The following is a 15476-nucleotide window of genomic DNA, read 5'->3' on the forward strand; positions in this document are numbered from 1 at the left end:
GGGGCCCCAAATGGGGCCAGCCCTGCTGCGATCATTTTGCCACTCCCATAAATGACAAATGCACCAGCTTTTTTGGCCTGATCCCCCCCCCTCCAGAGGAGTCTCCAAGGGATGCACTTGTAAACGATTGGCGCTCAGGGCTCCTTTATGCCTTTCCTCCCTTTCCACTGATACCCAAAGATCTCCAGAAAGCCAACTCGTTGGGAAGTGACTTAGTCCTCATTGTTCCATATTGGCCTTGCCAGATTTGGTTCCCTTCCCATGGCCTCGCCTTCAGGAGGAGCCATGCTTTCTGGACCCAGTTCCAGACCTTCTGACTCATATGTTCAGAACGCTCCACCCTTGTCATTGCATCCTCAAAATTGACAGTTTGGCTGCTCCGATTCCAAACATAGCCAGGCTTATATAACCTTCCTCAGTCCGTCAAGCCTATCTTGATCTCTTCCCAAAGCATGAACAAGAAAATTATACATCAGCAAATGGAAAAAGTTTTCTTCCTGGACACTGGTAAGACAAAATATGCTCCAATAACCTCTATCCTTGAATTTCTTGCAAATCTATTTAATAAAAGGTGCAGCTACAGCTACCATTTATGTACAGCTAGCAGCAATATCCAATTTCCTTATCGATTTTTGCCCCTAACTTGATGTCACACAAACTACGCAAAGCCTTTCTGAAAGGTACTCATTTGTTAAGGCCACCCATAAAAACACCCCTACCACTATGGGACCTAAACCTGGTTCTCTCCTGCTTAATCCTTCCTCCTTTTGAACCTGCATTATCATGTGATCTAAAATTTTTAACATGGAAAACAAGTATGCTGGTGGCAATCACTTCTGCCAGAAGAGTTTCAGAATTGCAAGCTTAAATCAATTAAGCCACCATACAAGATTTTTCATAAAGATAGGGTTTCTCTTCAAAACAAACCCATCCCTCCTGCCAAAAGTATGTTCAGATTCTAATCTAAATCAGTCCATCGAGTTACCAGTTTTCTTCCCTAACCATTGCAACATGGCAGAATATAAGCTTCATCAAATGGACATACATAGGCAATTACATTTCTACTTGCATAGAAAAAAAGATTACATAAAATCTCATTAGTTGTGTGTCATTCTCAGAATGAAAGAATGGTACCCATATATCTAAGGACACTCTTTAAAAGTGACACAATCTGAGAGCCATTTTGATATTTAAATCTAACAACATGATTATCCCCTTTTAAAGTCAAAGCTCAATATACAAGGGCTATGGCAACTTCTACTGCCTTTAGAGCTAGACTACCACTTGATAGCATATGTGCTGCTGTGACTTGGGCAACACCTCATACCTTTACAACTCATTACAAAGTAGATCTGGCCTCCAGGGACAGGGGCTTCGTTGGGTCCACTGTCCTGAAAAATATAATCCCATGAGCCACCCAAGAAATATGGTGAGAGGGACGCTGTCCCAACCAGTAAGAATGAAGGTGAGACAGAACATAAAGCAGTTATGTACTCACCATAATGTTCCATGTTTGTGGTCCATCTCGCTCGCCTTCATTCTTACATCCCACCCTCCTATCCCCCTAACAATGGCTCCTGGAGAACAAAGAGAGCAAAGACGTTCTTTCCTGGCAAGTGTCTCTCTGACATTTTTCATTGTCTTCTTCTGAAGTATTTGTTAGTACTTTAGGTACTTAGGGTTATCAGCAAACAAGATCTGGGGAGCTTCACTACATCATGAGAGGATATAAGATACAGCCACAAGTTAGTGAAGACCCCAAGTTAGTGAAGACCCCAACAAGTAAGAATGACGGCGAGATGAACAACAAACATGGAACGTTATGGTGAGTACTTAACTTTTTTTTTATAATTTTTAAGTCTAAAATGTTCAGTTTTACCTGACCTAAGTTTACAGTCGAGTAATCTGACCAAGACTGTACCTTATATGAAAACCATTCTATTGCTGTGAATGAAATACAAGTGCTAAAAACACACATCCCAGTAATTTTAACAGATTAAATTTTTCAAAATGTGTGCATTAAATAAAGGTCAACTGTCCTTGATTTTCAAGAATGTTACAGATTTGGACTCAAAAGTTTGCTCTGGCCTTTTAATCCTGGCAATTGTTGGAGGAAAACATGTGACAGATTACACAACACTATTTATATTACTTGTCATACACTTTCTTTACTTCAAAAAATGCAGATTAATTCACATTAGTATTATTAATTTGAGAAGTGGCAGAATAAGCAGTGTAAAAAAAGTCATGGTTTATTTTAGGGGGAGATTTGTCCCCGATTCTGGAGGCAAAAAGGGTGCGAGCTACAAAAATCCTAAAAAGCCACCTTAGGTAAGAAACCTATAACCTATAATGCTAGCCTACAATCCAAAATTTATAAAACACCAGCATTTCACACCTTGTGTCATGGGCACCTCTCAACTTCTGTACTTTAAAAGCCATAGTACCAGAATGCAGAGAATCAAAAAGAAGTGCACATTCGTGTTTTTTTTATATCAGAACAGATAGCAATCCGTCACTGTAACCCACAAACCTAATAATGAGTTTACCTAAACTTCATAAATGCTTAAACAAATCCACCTTTTTAAGATAAAAAAAACAGAAAAAACAAAGCTAAATATGAAATCACAGATGTTAAGAAGTGTACAATCCTACCTGGCCACGGTGATATCGTGGCTCTGCGAATAATATCCGATGCTTTCGATTTACAATAATCAGACTCCAAAAAGGTATTGAAGAGAGTGGATTTGCCAGTATTTGTTGCCCCAACCAAGTAAACGTCGCCTTTGTATTTCCATGAACTCTGGAGGCTAGAGATCAGCCTTTCCACACCATATCCCGTTTTTGCACTGATCAAATGCACATCTTCTATATTTTCAGCTTTAATGTTCGCCGCTACACAGCAGTCTAACACCTGCTGTCGAATCCGCTTAAGATAGTTTTTAGAATCCCCCGGCAACAGGTCGATTTTGTTTCCTAACACTATGATGCGCTTCTGTTCCCCGACAAGGGACAGCAAATCGGGAACTATTGAACAGGGCAAATCCAACAAATCGACCATCAAAAGGACCAGAACACTCCCGCTAGGACAGCTACGTATGCTCCCCACGATAGTGCAATATTCTTCCTTGGAAACAGTGATATCAAGCGCCCGGCGATAATGCACCAAAAGGTAGCAACGCTGACATACTGCTTGATGGAGGGCACCTTCTTCTTGGAGGGCCAAATACGTCTCACTGGGAAGGTACCCCGCCATCCCTGGATCTCTGCAGTGCATCACTGCCCCACAGCCAGAACAACAGATGTCACTAGCAAGAACGTCCGGGGCTGGGTTGCCATATATCCCCGGCTGTCTTTTTTTCTCTTTTACCCGAGAAGTCCTCTTAGACTGCCTGCATTTATCAGCAGCTGGCTGGGTTACGCTTACATCTTGCTGAAAGGAAACAGGCAGTCTTTCTATAAGGTTTGCTATTCCAGTACTTTGTTCCGCGTCCTTGCTTTCAAATTGCTGTAAAGACTCTTGGAGAAGACGCTCAACTTCTACGGGATCACCCTCCTTTTCAGGGTCTGCGTACTCTTGGAAAACAAACTGCTCGTCCTTGCCTGGTTCCACTGTTGTGAACGGAGCAACAGCCACTCGGTGATCGGAGTAACTCCGCCAACTACCGGAGAAGCGGATCCTTTCAGTGGGATTCCAGTTAACATTTACACAAGATCGGTAGTACCAACCGGCAAGACCGCGTCTCGGTCCAAGAAATTTAACAGGTTTAGCAGAGACAACTATCGCAGTCGTCCAACAGCCAACCCAGCGAACTGTAAAGCACTGCATCATGGTTCCCAGACGGTTATTTACCTTCCATTACAACTTCAGTGCAAATCACATTACAAACCTGACAGTGACTAACAATGTCAAGACTACTATCTTCTTACGAATTGTGTGTCATACTTTCTTTCTATAACAGAAAGACGTGCATTACAACAAAACAATACTAGACTCACAGAAAATTAGTACAAAACACCCTGCAAACTAAACTTAATAAAGCATAATGAAAAATGCGCGTACGTTCTGTCCACGTGCGTTTTCTTCTATGACATTGTGAACCCTCAACGTCATTTCCTTTTGTAATATAATCGGCAGGCAAATTATGCTGTAGATAACTGATTGTCGATTTAAGCTTCCATGTTATCACTCTTTAGGAATGCAATTTTTCCATCCTTGCATTTCCTAACAAATTAGCCACGTCCATTCCTTAATGGAAACCCATCCTTGGGCTAAGGGTAGCCAAACCGTTTTTAGCACGACACCTAAAAGTACCAGTTTTTAAATGCCATCTACATTGACTGCGTAGTAGGTAGCCTTATATGATATGGATCAGGGGTGCAGCAAGCAAATTCCATTTTGTACTCAAGCACGTAGTGCTAAGTCTATGCCCCCCACACACACACACACACACACACCTATCACTAAAAATGGACACCTTTTAAAATGCCGCTCCTCCAAATACTTTATAAATGTTTGTAAATAACGGTTTATTTATTTATTTATATGGGTCCATTTTCAGCGGATGCTCGGGGAGAAAAGCTCCACAGTTAAAACAGACAGTAGTTACATTGGATTACATAGCGATTAACAATTTACATAGCAATTACTTACAACATATTTACAGATGAAGAACATAGTACATCAGTAGACAACTAGACTCTATCTGTGAAGTACATAACAGACATTAACAAATGTTACAGTAAGAAGTTCCTGCTGTATAATAAGTACTAGGCTTATGAGCATCTGAGCTTGCTATAATCAAGGTAGTTAGTGGAGTGGAAAGAAAGGTAGTGGTTGGAAGGGGTGGGTGATATTACAGTGGGAGTTGCAAGGGCATAGCCAGCATGTTTTTAGGTGTGCTTTTAGTAAAGTTTTGAAGTGGGTGTATGATGGTACGGAGGTAATTGTGGGTGGGAGGGAGTTCCATAATTTGGCTATGGCGCAAGAGAATAGTGCTTCACCAGCAGAGTTATTGGCTTTAGTGATCTGCAAGTGATTTTTGTTGCTGGATCTTAATGGTCTGGTGGTGCGATAGGGTTGGAGTAGATTCTGGAGGGATGGGACATTTAGTGCATGGTTTACTAGTTTGTGGGTGAGTGAGAGTTGATACCATTGAAAGAGGTGAGGGAGTTTAAGCCAGCCCAGTTCAGCAAGTGAGAGACAGTGGTGACTACGGTAGGATGCCCCTGTGGCGAATTTGGCAATTTTGTTGTAGCAGGTCTCTAGCTTGTTTAGATCGCATTGCCTTAGGTTGGTATATATTGGAGAGGCATAAAGTAGAGTGGAGATAAGGTGGGAATTTGCTATTGAAATCTTTGCTGCTTTGGTGAGAAGTTGCTTATTTCTGTATAACGCTCCTATTTTTTGTGGACTTTTTTATGGTCATGGATATGTGAATATCAAATTTTAGTTTATTGTCTATTTCCACTCCTAGCAACTGTTTTCAACTGTTTCTCCTAAAATATTAAGGATATTACTTTTAGATTAGCAATATTGCACCTGTTGCTGGAGACATTCATTTATACAGTTGTAGATATGACTAAAAAGCCATATTAATGTGATGCTGAAAAAATGTACTCATACAGTACAAATAGTATGCCTGGCTACACCCTTGACATGGATCCCTATGTAACAGTTTCCACCCCCACTGTTTAAGGTCACACTGGCATACACCCCAGTGCTCCTATTTTCCTAATTTTCTTGCCTCCTCATACTATCTTGAGAATTTTTGTTTAGCTTTCTGTCACCTTGTCTTATTGGTAAGTGTTTTTGTACACCCTTACCACGTGTTCTACCTGGCCAAGACTGTAGTATAATAACTGTGGAGGGAAATTATGCTGGGGGTCTGGTAATACTAGGTCCCCCCCAAAAGCTATGGGGTTCTGACTGCTCCAAGATGCATTTTAGAACTTTTTTCCACAACATTTGGTCCAATGATGGCCTGAATAAAAAGATATGACTAAGGAAAGAAACTATTTTTCTTCAAGTGTGAAATAGGTTATGTCAAAGGCATAATATTCAAGGCTGACGGTACTCACAAAAATGAGTAGTTATCATAAACTGATAATAAACTGCTTTTGAGGGCACATACATCATATCTGGAATGACTGCCTTCCTCCTACCCCCCCCCCAAAAAAATATAGCAATTTTCCATGTAACCATGTGGTGCGAAATGTAACAGTAAAAGGATAAATGAACATAATCATATACTTCAAGTTGCCACAGTCGTACGTCTATACAGCATGCCTCCAGATATGTGTACCGCTCTGAAGTCAAACTAGTATGAAAATGAAAAACAAACAGCACACTCCACCATATTTCAAACTATTGCAGTCAGCTATTCATATACAGAATGCTTCCTTTCCCTTCCCCTGAAGATATCCTCATGTATAGACATCTGATTTCAATTGTGAAAAAATAATGCTTGCAGTAATTCTTCGAACTTGTTCCTACACAATGCACTTGCCCTAGAAAAGGTACAATGACATTCTATGCACACCTATGAGGTGTAATTGTAAGGAAAGTTAAAGAAATAATTAGCACACTTGCCCCAGCCAACACAAAAGCTTTGGTTAGCTTCTGCACACAACTCTGAAGCGTGACTGTGAGGAAAATTAAAGAAATAATGACCACAGTATTCCCCAGTTCCAACATAAAACTATAGCAATATTCCTGCCCACTTCTGAGTGGGGTCAATTTTAGACTAGCTGGGGCCCAGGGCCGAGGACCCTACTAAGCCACTTATACAGCCAAGAATGACAGCTCCCAGAAGCTCTGAGGTTGTAGATGTTCTGGGATACAATTTTTGACTTATGTTTTACTAGCCAGGACATGTATGCATGTAACTACCAATAGTATTTTTTCACACACACACACACACACACACACACACACACACACACACACACACACACACACAACATGCTTTCTGCAAGCAAACTGGAAGAACATCAATTTACCTAAGCCATGTCTTTAGGGTGCTGGAGAAAACAAGAGTACCTCAGTAAAATCTACATAGTTGCAGTATGGACATGCAGACTTGACAAACATGGAACCATAGCCAAGAACTCAGGGAGACACGAGCTGTGAGATGGCAAAATTGCTCACTGTGCCACTGTACCTAGGATCTGTTCCTTTCTCAAACATCCTGTCCACCACCTAAAATAGCCAGTTATTGTGTATAATATTGACATTTGACAGTGATGTAAAATGGAAGTCATTATAATCAATTTGTTGCTCTTATATACTCTTCAACACTCACCCCCACATAAACACACATGCGCTAGCATAAATCATAATGATTGTTTTTACATTGCATTTGAATGCAGGTAGGAAATCCAAATGAAACAGTACACATTTTAGGGAACATTCTTCATAAATGTGTTAGATGTCAGAATGATTCAAAATACATTTCAAGTACTTCTCATAATTGGATTTCCTGACAGAAGCCATGGTTTCCAGATTCCTTGACAGATACCCTGATTTCCTGACAGGTGGTAGCCCTAGAAGTCCTTAAGTTTCTGTCATGTGCACTTTTTTTCTTTTATTTCCTTGTTTTCCTACTCTTAAGAGGGAAATTAGAAAATGGTGTAAGCGATATGAGTTCATTTAATTTTTCTGTTGTTTTAGGAATCTACTAGGCAAGCAATCACTGGACCATAAAACGCCTAGACATCTATACCTTTAAGCAGACAAACTTAAAAGTTTTTGCCCCCTTTTCATGCCCTTAATAGCACTCATCTTTCAAATCAAGCAGGGCCTACTGTATATATGATAACCCTGCTGTAAATTTGTGTCAACTAATCCAGCCACCAAGCCTAGCCTTAAAGGTAGCCAAAGCAGTGCTTTGTTTGATATGTATTGGTAACTTACTCCATATGCCGAAGACTTTGAATTAGGTGCCTGTCTCTTCACCAGTCTTGTTTATTCTGTTTATTCATGCATGTAGCTTTAGATCCTTAGTGCAGGTATTTGTAGAGTCACTGGCTTTACAAAGAAATAAGAGGTAAAATAGGACTGGGTCTTTCATGGCTCAAAAAGTGAGACACAGGTCATCTCCCAGCATCCTGAAGGCTGCTGACTATAAGGATAGCTGTGCTGATCTTCTGGGTAGTTGAAGGATTAAGATCTTTAACTTTCTTGATTAGAGATATTAGGGGCCTTTCTAGTTGACCAATATACTTGGATTTGCACATACCAAAGGGGGCATTTTTTCAGTGATGCGTCTGATAAGAGAAGAGGGAAATTGGTTATTTTAGGACACGGCAAGATGTGCATTAACAAGCACTGCCCCCTGTGCGATGTTTGGGTGGATGGTCAAGGAGAGATGCAGTAACACTGTTGCCCACTTAAAGGGCAGTTTATTAATTTTTAATGGAGCACATACAAAACTATCAAAGTATCCTTTGATTTGCTTCCTTTTTTTGACCTGCCTCTCATACTTTGGGGGGGGGGGTCTGTTCAGTAGCATGCCAGACATTATAATTTTACAACTAAGAAGCAGTGTACAGGGTCAACCAACAGCACAGTCTTGCCAACCAGATCCCAAAGGCTCGAACGAAGCAGGACAGGAGTAACGTAAATACTGTCAGCAACCAAAAGTATCAACAACAGCTGCACCACAAATTAAAACTCAGCCGATGATAATTATAATTTTACAATTATTATGCTTCAGTAAGTGCAGGCTCATGTGAAACCTGTTGTTATTGAGAAGATAATAGGAAGACAGAGTAATGTCCACCAGGAGCTTCTGCCCACTGCACCCCTTCCTCCACCATACAACCACAAAACAATTAAAATTGTGTACAATTGCAGCAGGCCTCTTGCTGGATATGCATAGTCATCAATCTGTGACAATGAGTTTATAATGCTGGACATTAGAGTTTCAGACTTTTTACTGTACACAATCTGCACACTATAGTAAAAAATCTGCTCTTCTGTTACTTTCTTTCTTTTTTTAAACAAGAAACATCTTTATTAAATTATGACATATACCATAAGCAATCATACATTTATATAAATGAAAACAAACTAAATTGACACAATTCTATTAGCAAACATTATACATCACAAACCATATTGACATACTTGTAGTTGCAAACATTATACATCAGTTATAATCTATCCGGTCTTTGTCAGCAAAACATAACATTGCTCATTCAAATCCTGACTTCTTTTAAACATCATTCCTCCTCTGCATGTATTGTTCCCACAATTCCCGTTTTTCTTATGTAATTTACTCCTACCCTTTTCTAAAAATCCCAATTCAATTTTTTATCTCTCTTATTATATTCACTACTTCTAGTAAAGTTGGTTTAGATTTTGATTTCCATTTTCTAGTAATTACTTTTTTGGCATCCACCATAATTAGACTCAGCAATGTCTTACTATGTCTAGGCAATACCAATTCTGTGTCAAAGCTCAAAAAAATAATTTCCTTAGTTACACCAATTTGCTCACCCAGTATCTCTGACAGAGCAGTGTGCAGGGAATCTTTAAAGTCTGCCAACTCATTACACTCCCAGAAAATATTTTCCCAGTTACCTCTTTCTTCCCCATCACACCTCCAACATTTGCTGTCTACCTGAGGAATAATTCTTTGGAGTCTACTTGGGCTATAAAATACCTGTGTAAATACTTCCAAGCAAAGATCCTATTTGGGAGACATACATACATCCCCAAATTGTTTCTTTCTGAATTGCTTATCCAATCTCTCTTCCCAATCCATTCTAAAATCATCTGTTTCGTATAGTTGTCACATAATATTCTGTATGCTCTACTAATTATTCCTTTTAATAGCAGCTTCTGTTCTAGATGCTGCTAGAAATTCTACCAGTGCTAGTCTTTTGCTTAGGATCTCCATATTTCTTTCTCTTTGCTTATACTCTCATATCAGTCCTTGATTGCAAAGGCAATCTCTATCCTGCAGTCCAAATAAATTCTTGGTCTCTTCCCTTTCTATTACATTTCTTTCTCTAATTATTTGCACCCAATACCTTGGTTCTTGTATCACTTTTCTCCAATACAGTCTACGCCCTCATGCCTATTGTCTGTATCCCTAATTGCAGTCATCCCTATCAACAGAATCTCCTTTCTCTACTCCACGTTGGCTTACTTCTTAGAATACTTTCTGCTACTTTATGAATATAATATTCTGTATGGATATTGTTATTCTCCTTAAGGATCTGTATCCAAAATCCCAACCTCTCCTTATTTCTTAAAATTCCCCGTTTCATCATCATCCCTTTGTGCTGTGAATTATAGAATTCTGCTTGTGCTATATATAGGAGCCTTAACTGTGCAGCTCTGAAATATTAGTTTTATTTAAAGATCAGTGCACTTTATGTTAAAGCTAAAGGTTAGTGTTTTCTGAAAGCATACAAATGGTTTTTAATATATGGGAGGAGAACAGAGATAAGAAAAAACAGACAGCAATCAGTGTAAGTGGAAGCACAGGCTGTGGTATGCCCTTTAGCATGGGTAATCTTAATTTTAGGTTAGATAATGCCCATAGGTGCAAGGAAAAGGAGAGTAATCAAATTAATTGCTAGAGGGGCTCCATTAGTGATAGATGAGAAGGAAAAAGACAAAAATGGTAGACTTGTAGTTGTAAGAGCCTATTGGCAAGGGAGGAGGAGGATTACAATGGCATGTATTTATATTCCACTGAGAACTGCTATTATGTAGCTTAAGAAAATTTTGAGAGAAATAATCAGCCTTCAGCAGGGAATATTATTTATGGGTGGTGAATGGAATTTGGTTTACAACAGTGAAGATGTGTCAGGGAGACCTAGAAGGGACACCATAACAAAACAGGGTAGATTTTTGAAAATATTTATGAAAATATTTGATATGGAAGATGTGATTTCAGTAGTAGGAACTAGGACATAATTGACATGTTATTCCCCAAAGTACAATAACTGGGCTAAACTAGATAGAAATTATATTTCACAGGAACATGTACATTTAATTGAAAACTTTGACACTCATCCAATAACTATTTCTGACCATGCATCAATAAAAACTAACATAATGCAAAGTAATGAAGTAAAAATAAGACACTGGTATCTTCCCACCTATCTGTTAAAAAGAGGGAATTTAAGGAATGGATAGTAGAAATTATTCAAGAGGTACTAAGAAAGATAGACATATCTTCAGAAGTTATATCCAGTACCTTTGATAAAATGAAAATAGTTTAAAAATAGGGTTGCAATAAAAGAGAAAGAGATACAATAAAGAAGTAATAGAATTACTCAGAGGGCCTGAGAAAAGTTAAAGTATTGCAGAATAAGGGAAATCTCACACAGCAAGAGGAGAAGCAAATATAGATAGAGTGCTAAAGAGAAATTTAAGGAGTCTCTAGATAATAAGCTTGAGTTTAGAAAGATTGCAGTTAAGCAACTACTTTTGATAACAACTACAGAGCACACAACCTTTTAGCACAACTTAGGCAACAGAACATTGAAAGGGTTGTCACCAAACGTAGGGAATCTATAACAAAATAACGAATCTATAACAAAAAAAAACATAGAGTCTGTAAAGGTTTTAGAGAAATTCTGGAAACTTTATGAACATTTGTATAAAGCAGAGAAATGTGGAAATCAAGAAAGTGTACAACCTGTGAGAAAATCACACATCAAAAATGAGGAATATTCCCACATGGATACAGTATCCTATGAGTGGACAGAGACTTTAAAAGGGCAAGAGGTATTGCTATTATCTACTTCCATTGAACTTCTCTCCATATTTCTTCAAAACTCGACCTTTTGGTAAAGCAGAACTCTTAATAACTTACCTTAAAACCAATCGCAATGAAAGTGCAGCATGCATTATTGCAATACAGACAGCAATAACAATACTGAAGAAGCTGAAAATCTGTGCTCCTGGCATTCTTACCAAATCAACCAAGAAACCGCAGTACTAGGTGACCTGAACATAAACTGACCAACCACTAATCACCCTAACTCCTCACCTACTCCCAGTTTATTTGGCTACACACAGCTTATAACAATCCCCACCACACATAATAGCAACAACAACAATAACATTACCACCTTTGAATGAATCTTTGCCAATGCATCCCAAAAAATACTGTAAGCAGAAAGCCTTCCTGCCACCCTGTGACCACCATTCGAACTATGCAATTTGGCACCAGACTAAGCTTATCAATCTACTATCTATATCACTACAACTGGCCATGGCACTGATACTACTCTTCTGGCTTTCCTCAGTACTATTTATACAAGTAGAAATAATGGTAAACTAGTCTCATTTGTATTCTTAGACTTATCCCGTGCATTTGACACAGTGTTCCATCAAATGCTACAGCTCCCTTACAATAACTGAAAAATCTACTTCTTGGTCTAAAATCTACCTTACAGAGAGATCACAGCATGTAAACTGAAAGATTGCATGTCTAGCTCACTACCAATATCCACTGGTGTTCCCCAAGGTTCAGTTTTAAGTCCCTGCCATTTAACATTTTTATCAATGACCTAGTTTTTGCAGCTAAACAATCAACTTTTATTCAATATAGAGATGATTCAACTATTATTTGTTCTACCAACACCATGGCCAAATTTCAACAAATTATACAAATAAGATTAGTAAGCAATGAAACATAACTACAACATTCTTAACTCTTGTTAAAGCCTTAAAAAATAAATAAATACATAAATAAATAAAAATAAATGTTTTTAACCCATGAGCATACATATTCGGGAAAAAAACTTCAACGTGACTTCAGCAATAATTGCCAACATAGCATTAGTTTCTCACAGTAAACTATTGGGTGTTAGCATTGATGACGATCTAAAATTTGACCAACATATAACTTACTCCTTCAACAAAACAAATGAGAAACTAGGACTCCTGTACACAGCTAAAATCTTTCTAACAGAAACTGGTCATATGAAAACCACTTTTACCTATCTACTCCATATTCTCCTGTATGCATCTCTGAGTTTTACCAACCGCCATACTTCATAACTCTCCAAGTCAGAGCAATGTTATAATAAATTATCAACATTTGCTACTAGACTCCCCGTACTTCTCTCACCACTGCTCTGCCATTTCAATAACTATATTTTTTTCAAGCAACATAATTACATACACTTTACACAGTTAACAACTTCCCACAAAATCCTTTACCATCCTGAAAAACGTCCATGCATTGCACCCCTCCCATCATGGTATTTCCCATGCAGAGAACTCCGATCTAAGGACAAATGTATTATCTACACAATGAAATCTCAAAACTCCTCAGAGGAAGCACATTACTCCAACTCTGTTACTAAAGTGTGAAAAAATGCCTCCAGCATTAGACTTCTTACTGATTTTAAACTATTGAAGTTGCAACTAAAATTACACCTCCAAGATTCATGGACATGTCCATGCTCTTTCCCTCGTGGACAATCCCCAGCATATTCTTTCTACTTAAATGCATTTTTTTCTTTCTTAGTCTTTACCTCACAGCTGTGCTATTCTTGAAATAGACCCCTGTTAAGGATAAATCTTACATTCACATTCCCTCCTTGTAAGAAACTCCTTATATATTCAATTACATGTCACTGTGAAATATCTAAGTCCCATTCTTTTCCTTGTCTCCCTCCTTGAACTTCTTGTGAAACCTCATTTTCTCTACTACATCAAGTGTTATATTTGCTGTTATTATTCAGTATTTTGGCTTTTATTTCTCTAATGATTATATGTAAGCCATATGTTGTATAATCTCATTATTTATTCTTTCATATTGGAGCTTTTCTTCCTAAGCCTCCACTGAAAACTGGTTTCCACAGTTAGACTTTCCCGGTCAACAAAGATAGATAAATAATTTATGCAGCATATTTAAAAGCCAGTGTAGAGAGCCTGTGTGCTGTAGGTCTTTTGAGGGGACCACCCCTTTTGGCCATCACCACTCGTGGCCAGTCCTCCTCCACTTCTGATAAGGAAGACCTCCAGGGAAGGGCAAGATCATGGCCTAGGTCCAAGAGTGCCACCACCTCTACACTTCTGACCAGTGTGGAAGGCACTATGGGAAGCCATTGACACAGATGTGAATAGGGTGTTTGTGCTGAAACTACCCATAGCACCTCATGTCATTCATTCTCACTGAGCACGCAGTTCTGTGTGTGTGTGTGTGTGTGTGTGTGTGTGTGTGTGTGTGTGTGTGTGTGTGTGTGTGTGTGTGTGTGTGTGCGCATGCACTGTGGATCATGCCTGTGAATTCTTTAATGAGAGTGCCCCTGTGAATGAGGATATGCACAGCTGGCACACATATCTTCTAGTGTGTCTTAGACCTATCTGTCAGGCCCCAGCATACTGCAGCATCTTCAGCTGGAGCTGTATCCATGGGGACCCACAAACGCCCATCACCATGACCCACCTCTACCTAGGTGCATCACACCAAAGATACAACCCCTGCCCTGACCATTATTCCTGGCTCATCATGATCAGCAGACCAAGAGACACACTCACCCACTACAGTGAACTGCACTTCTACACACACACACACACACACACACACACACACACACACACACACACACACACACACACACACACAAAAACACATATGCAGTACCTGTTGTTGAGACTTGTCAATGTGACCTTCTCCACCTGCGCATATGATGACAACTACATCCTGCACTTGGTACACTGTTACCAGTATAGCCCATGCCTGATGCACAATGTGGCCACTCCATGGATAGCATAGCATAGCTTGGTAGTAGTGTTGCATGTATCACTGTTACTTTGAATATTATGCTTAATCTGGCCTATGGTTTTGAACTAGACACTGCCTCTTGGCTAGTGCCTCAGCATATTGCACATGCCTCCATGTCATAAGGTCATCCTTAATGACCATTTATAGGTTCAGGTAAGTATTAGGCTGGCTGCCTTTAAGCCTAGCCAGTTTCCCTTTTTGTGCTCAGCGTAACCTATCCCATTTGTTTACTGATTGACCGTACTCATCCTATGGTTGATAAAAAAATATTTTATATATATATTATGTGTATATATAGGACGGCACAGTGGTGCAGCAGTAGCATTGTTGCCTCACAGCAAGATGTTCTCCAGTTCAGTTCTTGGCTGGAGTGCCTTCTGTGTGGAATCTGGATATCCTCCCTGTGTTCGTGTGGGTTTTCTCTAGGTACTCCAGTTTCCTCCCACATTACAAAGACATGCATCTGGAGAGTTTCTTCCCAGGCCTATGCTGAAAATTGGCTTTGTTCCAAGTCGGACTTTTCTGGTAAATAAATGTTAAATAAATAAATAAATGTATTCCTAATGAGAATAACTGGGATCATACCATTGCTAATTTGCAGTGACCCATGCATGTGATAAAGCATTTAGGAGCTGCCTCTGTCCCTTAGTAGTACAAGGGCCATCCTGGAGTCAATTTTCTGTTTCCCATCTGTAGATCTAAATTGAGTTT

General features: G+C 39.2%; 1 protein-coding gene across 1 annotated transcript in view; it reads right to left on the bottom strand.

The window, feature by feature from the left end:
• NOA1 (nitric oxide associated 1) overlaps positions 1-4057 on the bottom strand; it is a 405642-nt gene extending 401585 nt beyond the window's left edge. Inside the window, exon 1 of the mRNA XM_044059454.1 lies at positions 2656-4057. Coding sequence (XP_043915389.1) covers positions 2656-3832 — 1177 coding nt within the window. The 5' untranslated portion in view covers positions 3833-4057. The remainder of the gene's footprint in view (positions 1-2655) is intronic.
• Between the last annotated feature and the right edge of the window lie 11419 nt (positions 4058-15476).

The sequence above is a fragment of the Protopterus annectens genome, chromosome 17.part0, assembly GCF_019279795.1.
Source record: "Protopterus annectens isolate FY-2018-M chromosome 17.part0, PAN1.0, whole genome shotgun sequence".
NCBI lineage: Eukaryota > Metazoa > Chordata > Ceratodontiformes > Protopteridae > Protopterus > Protopterus annectens.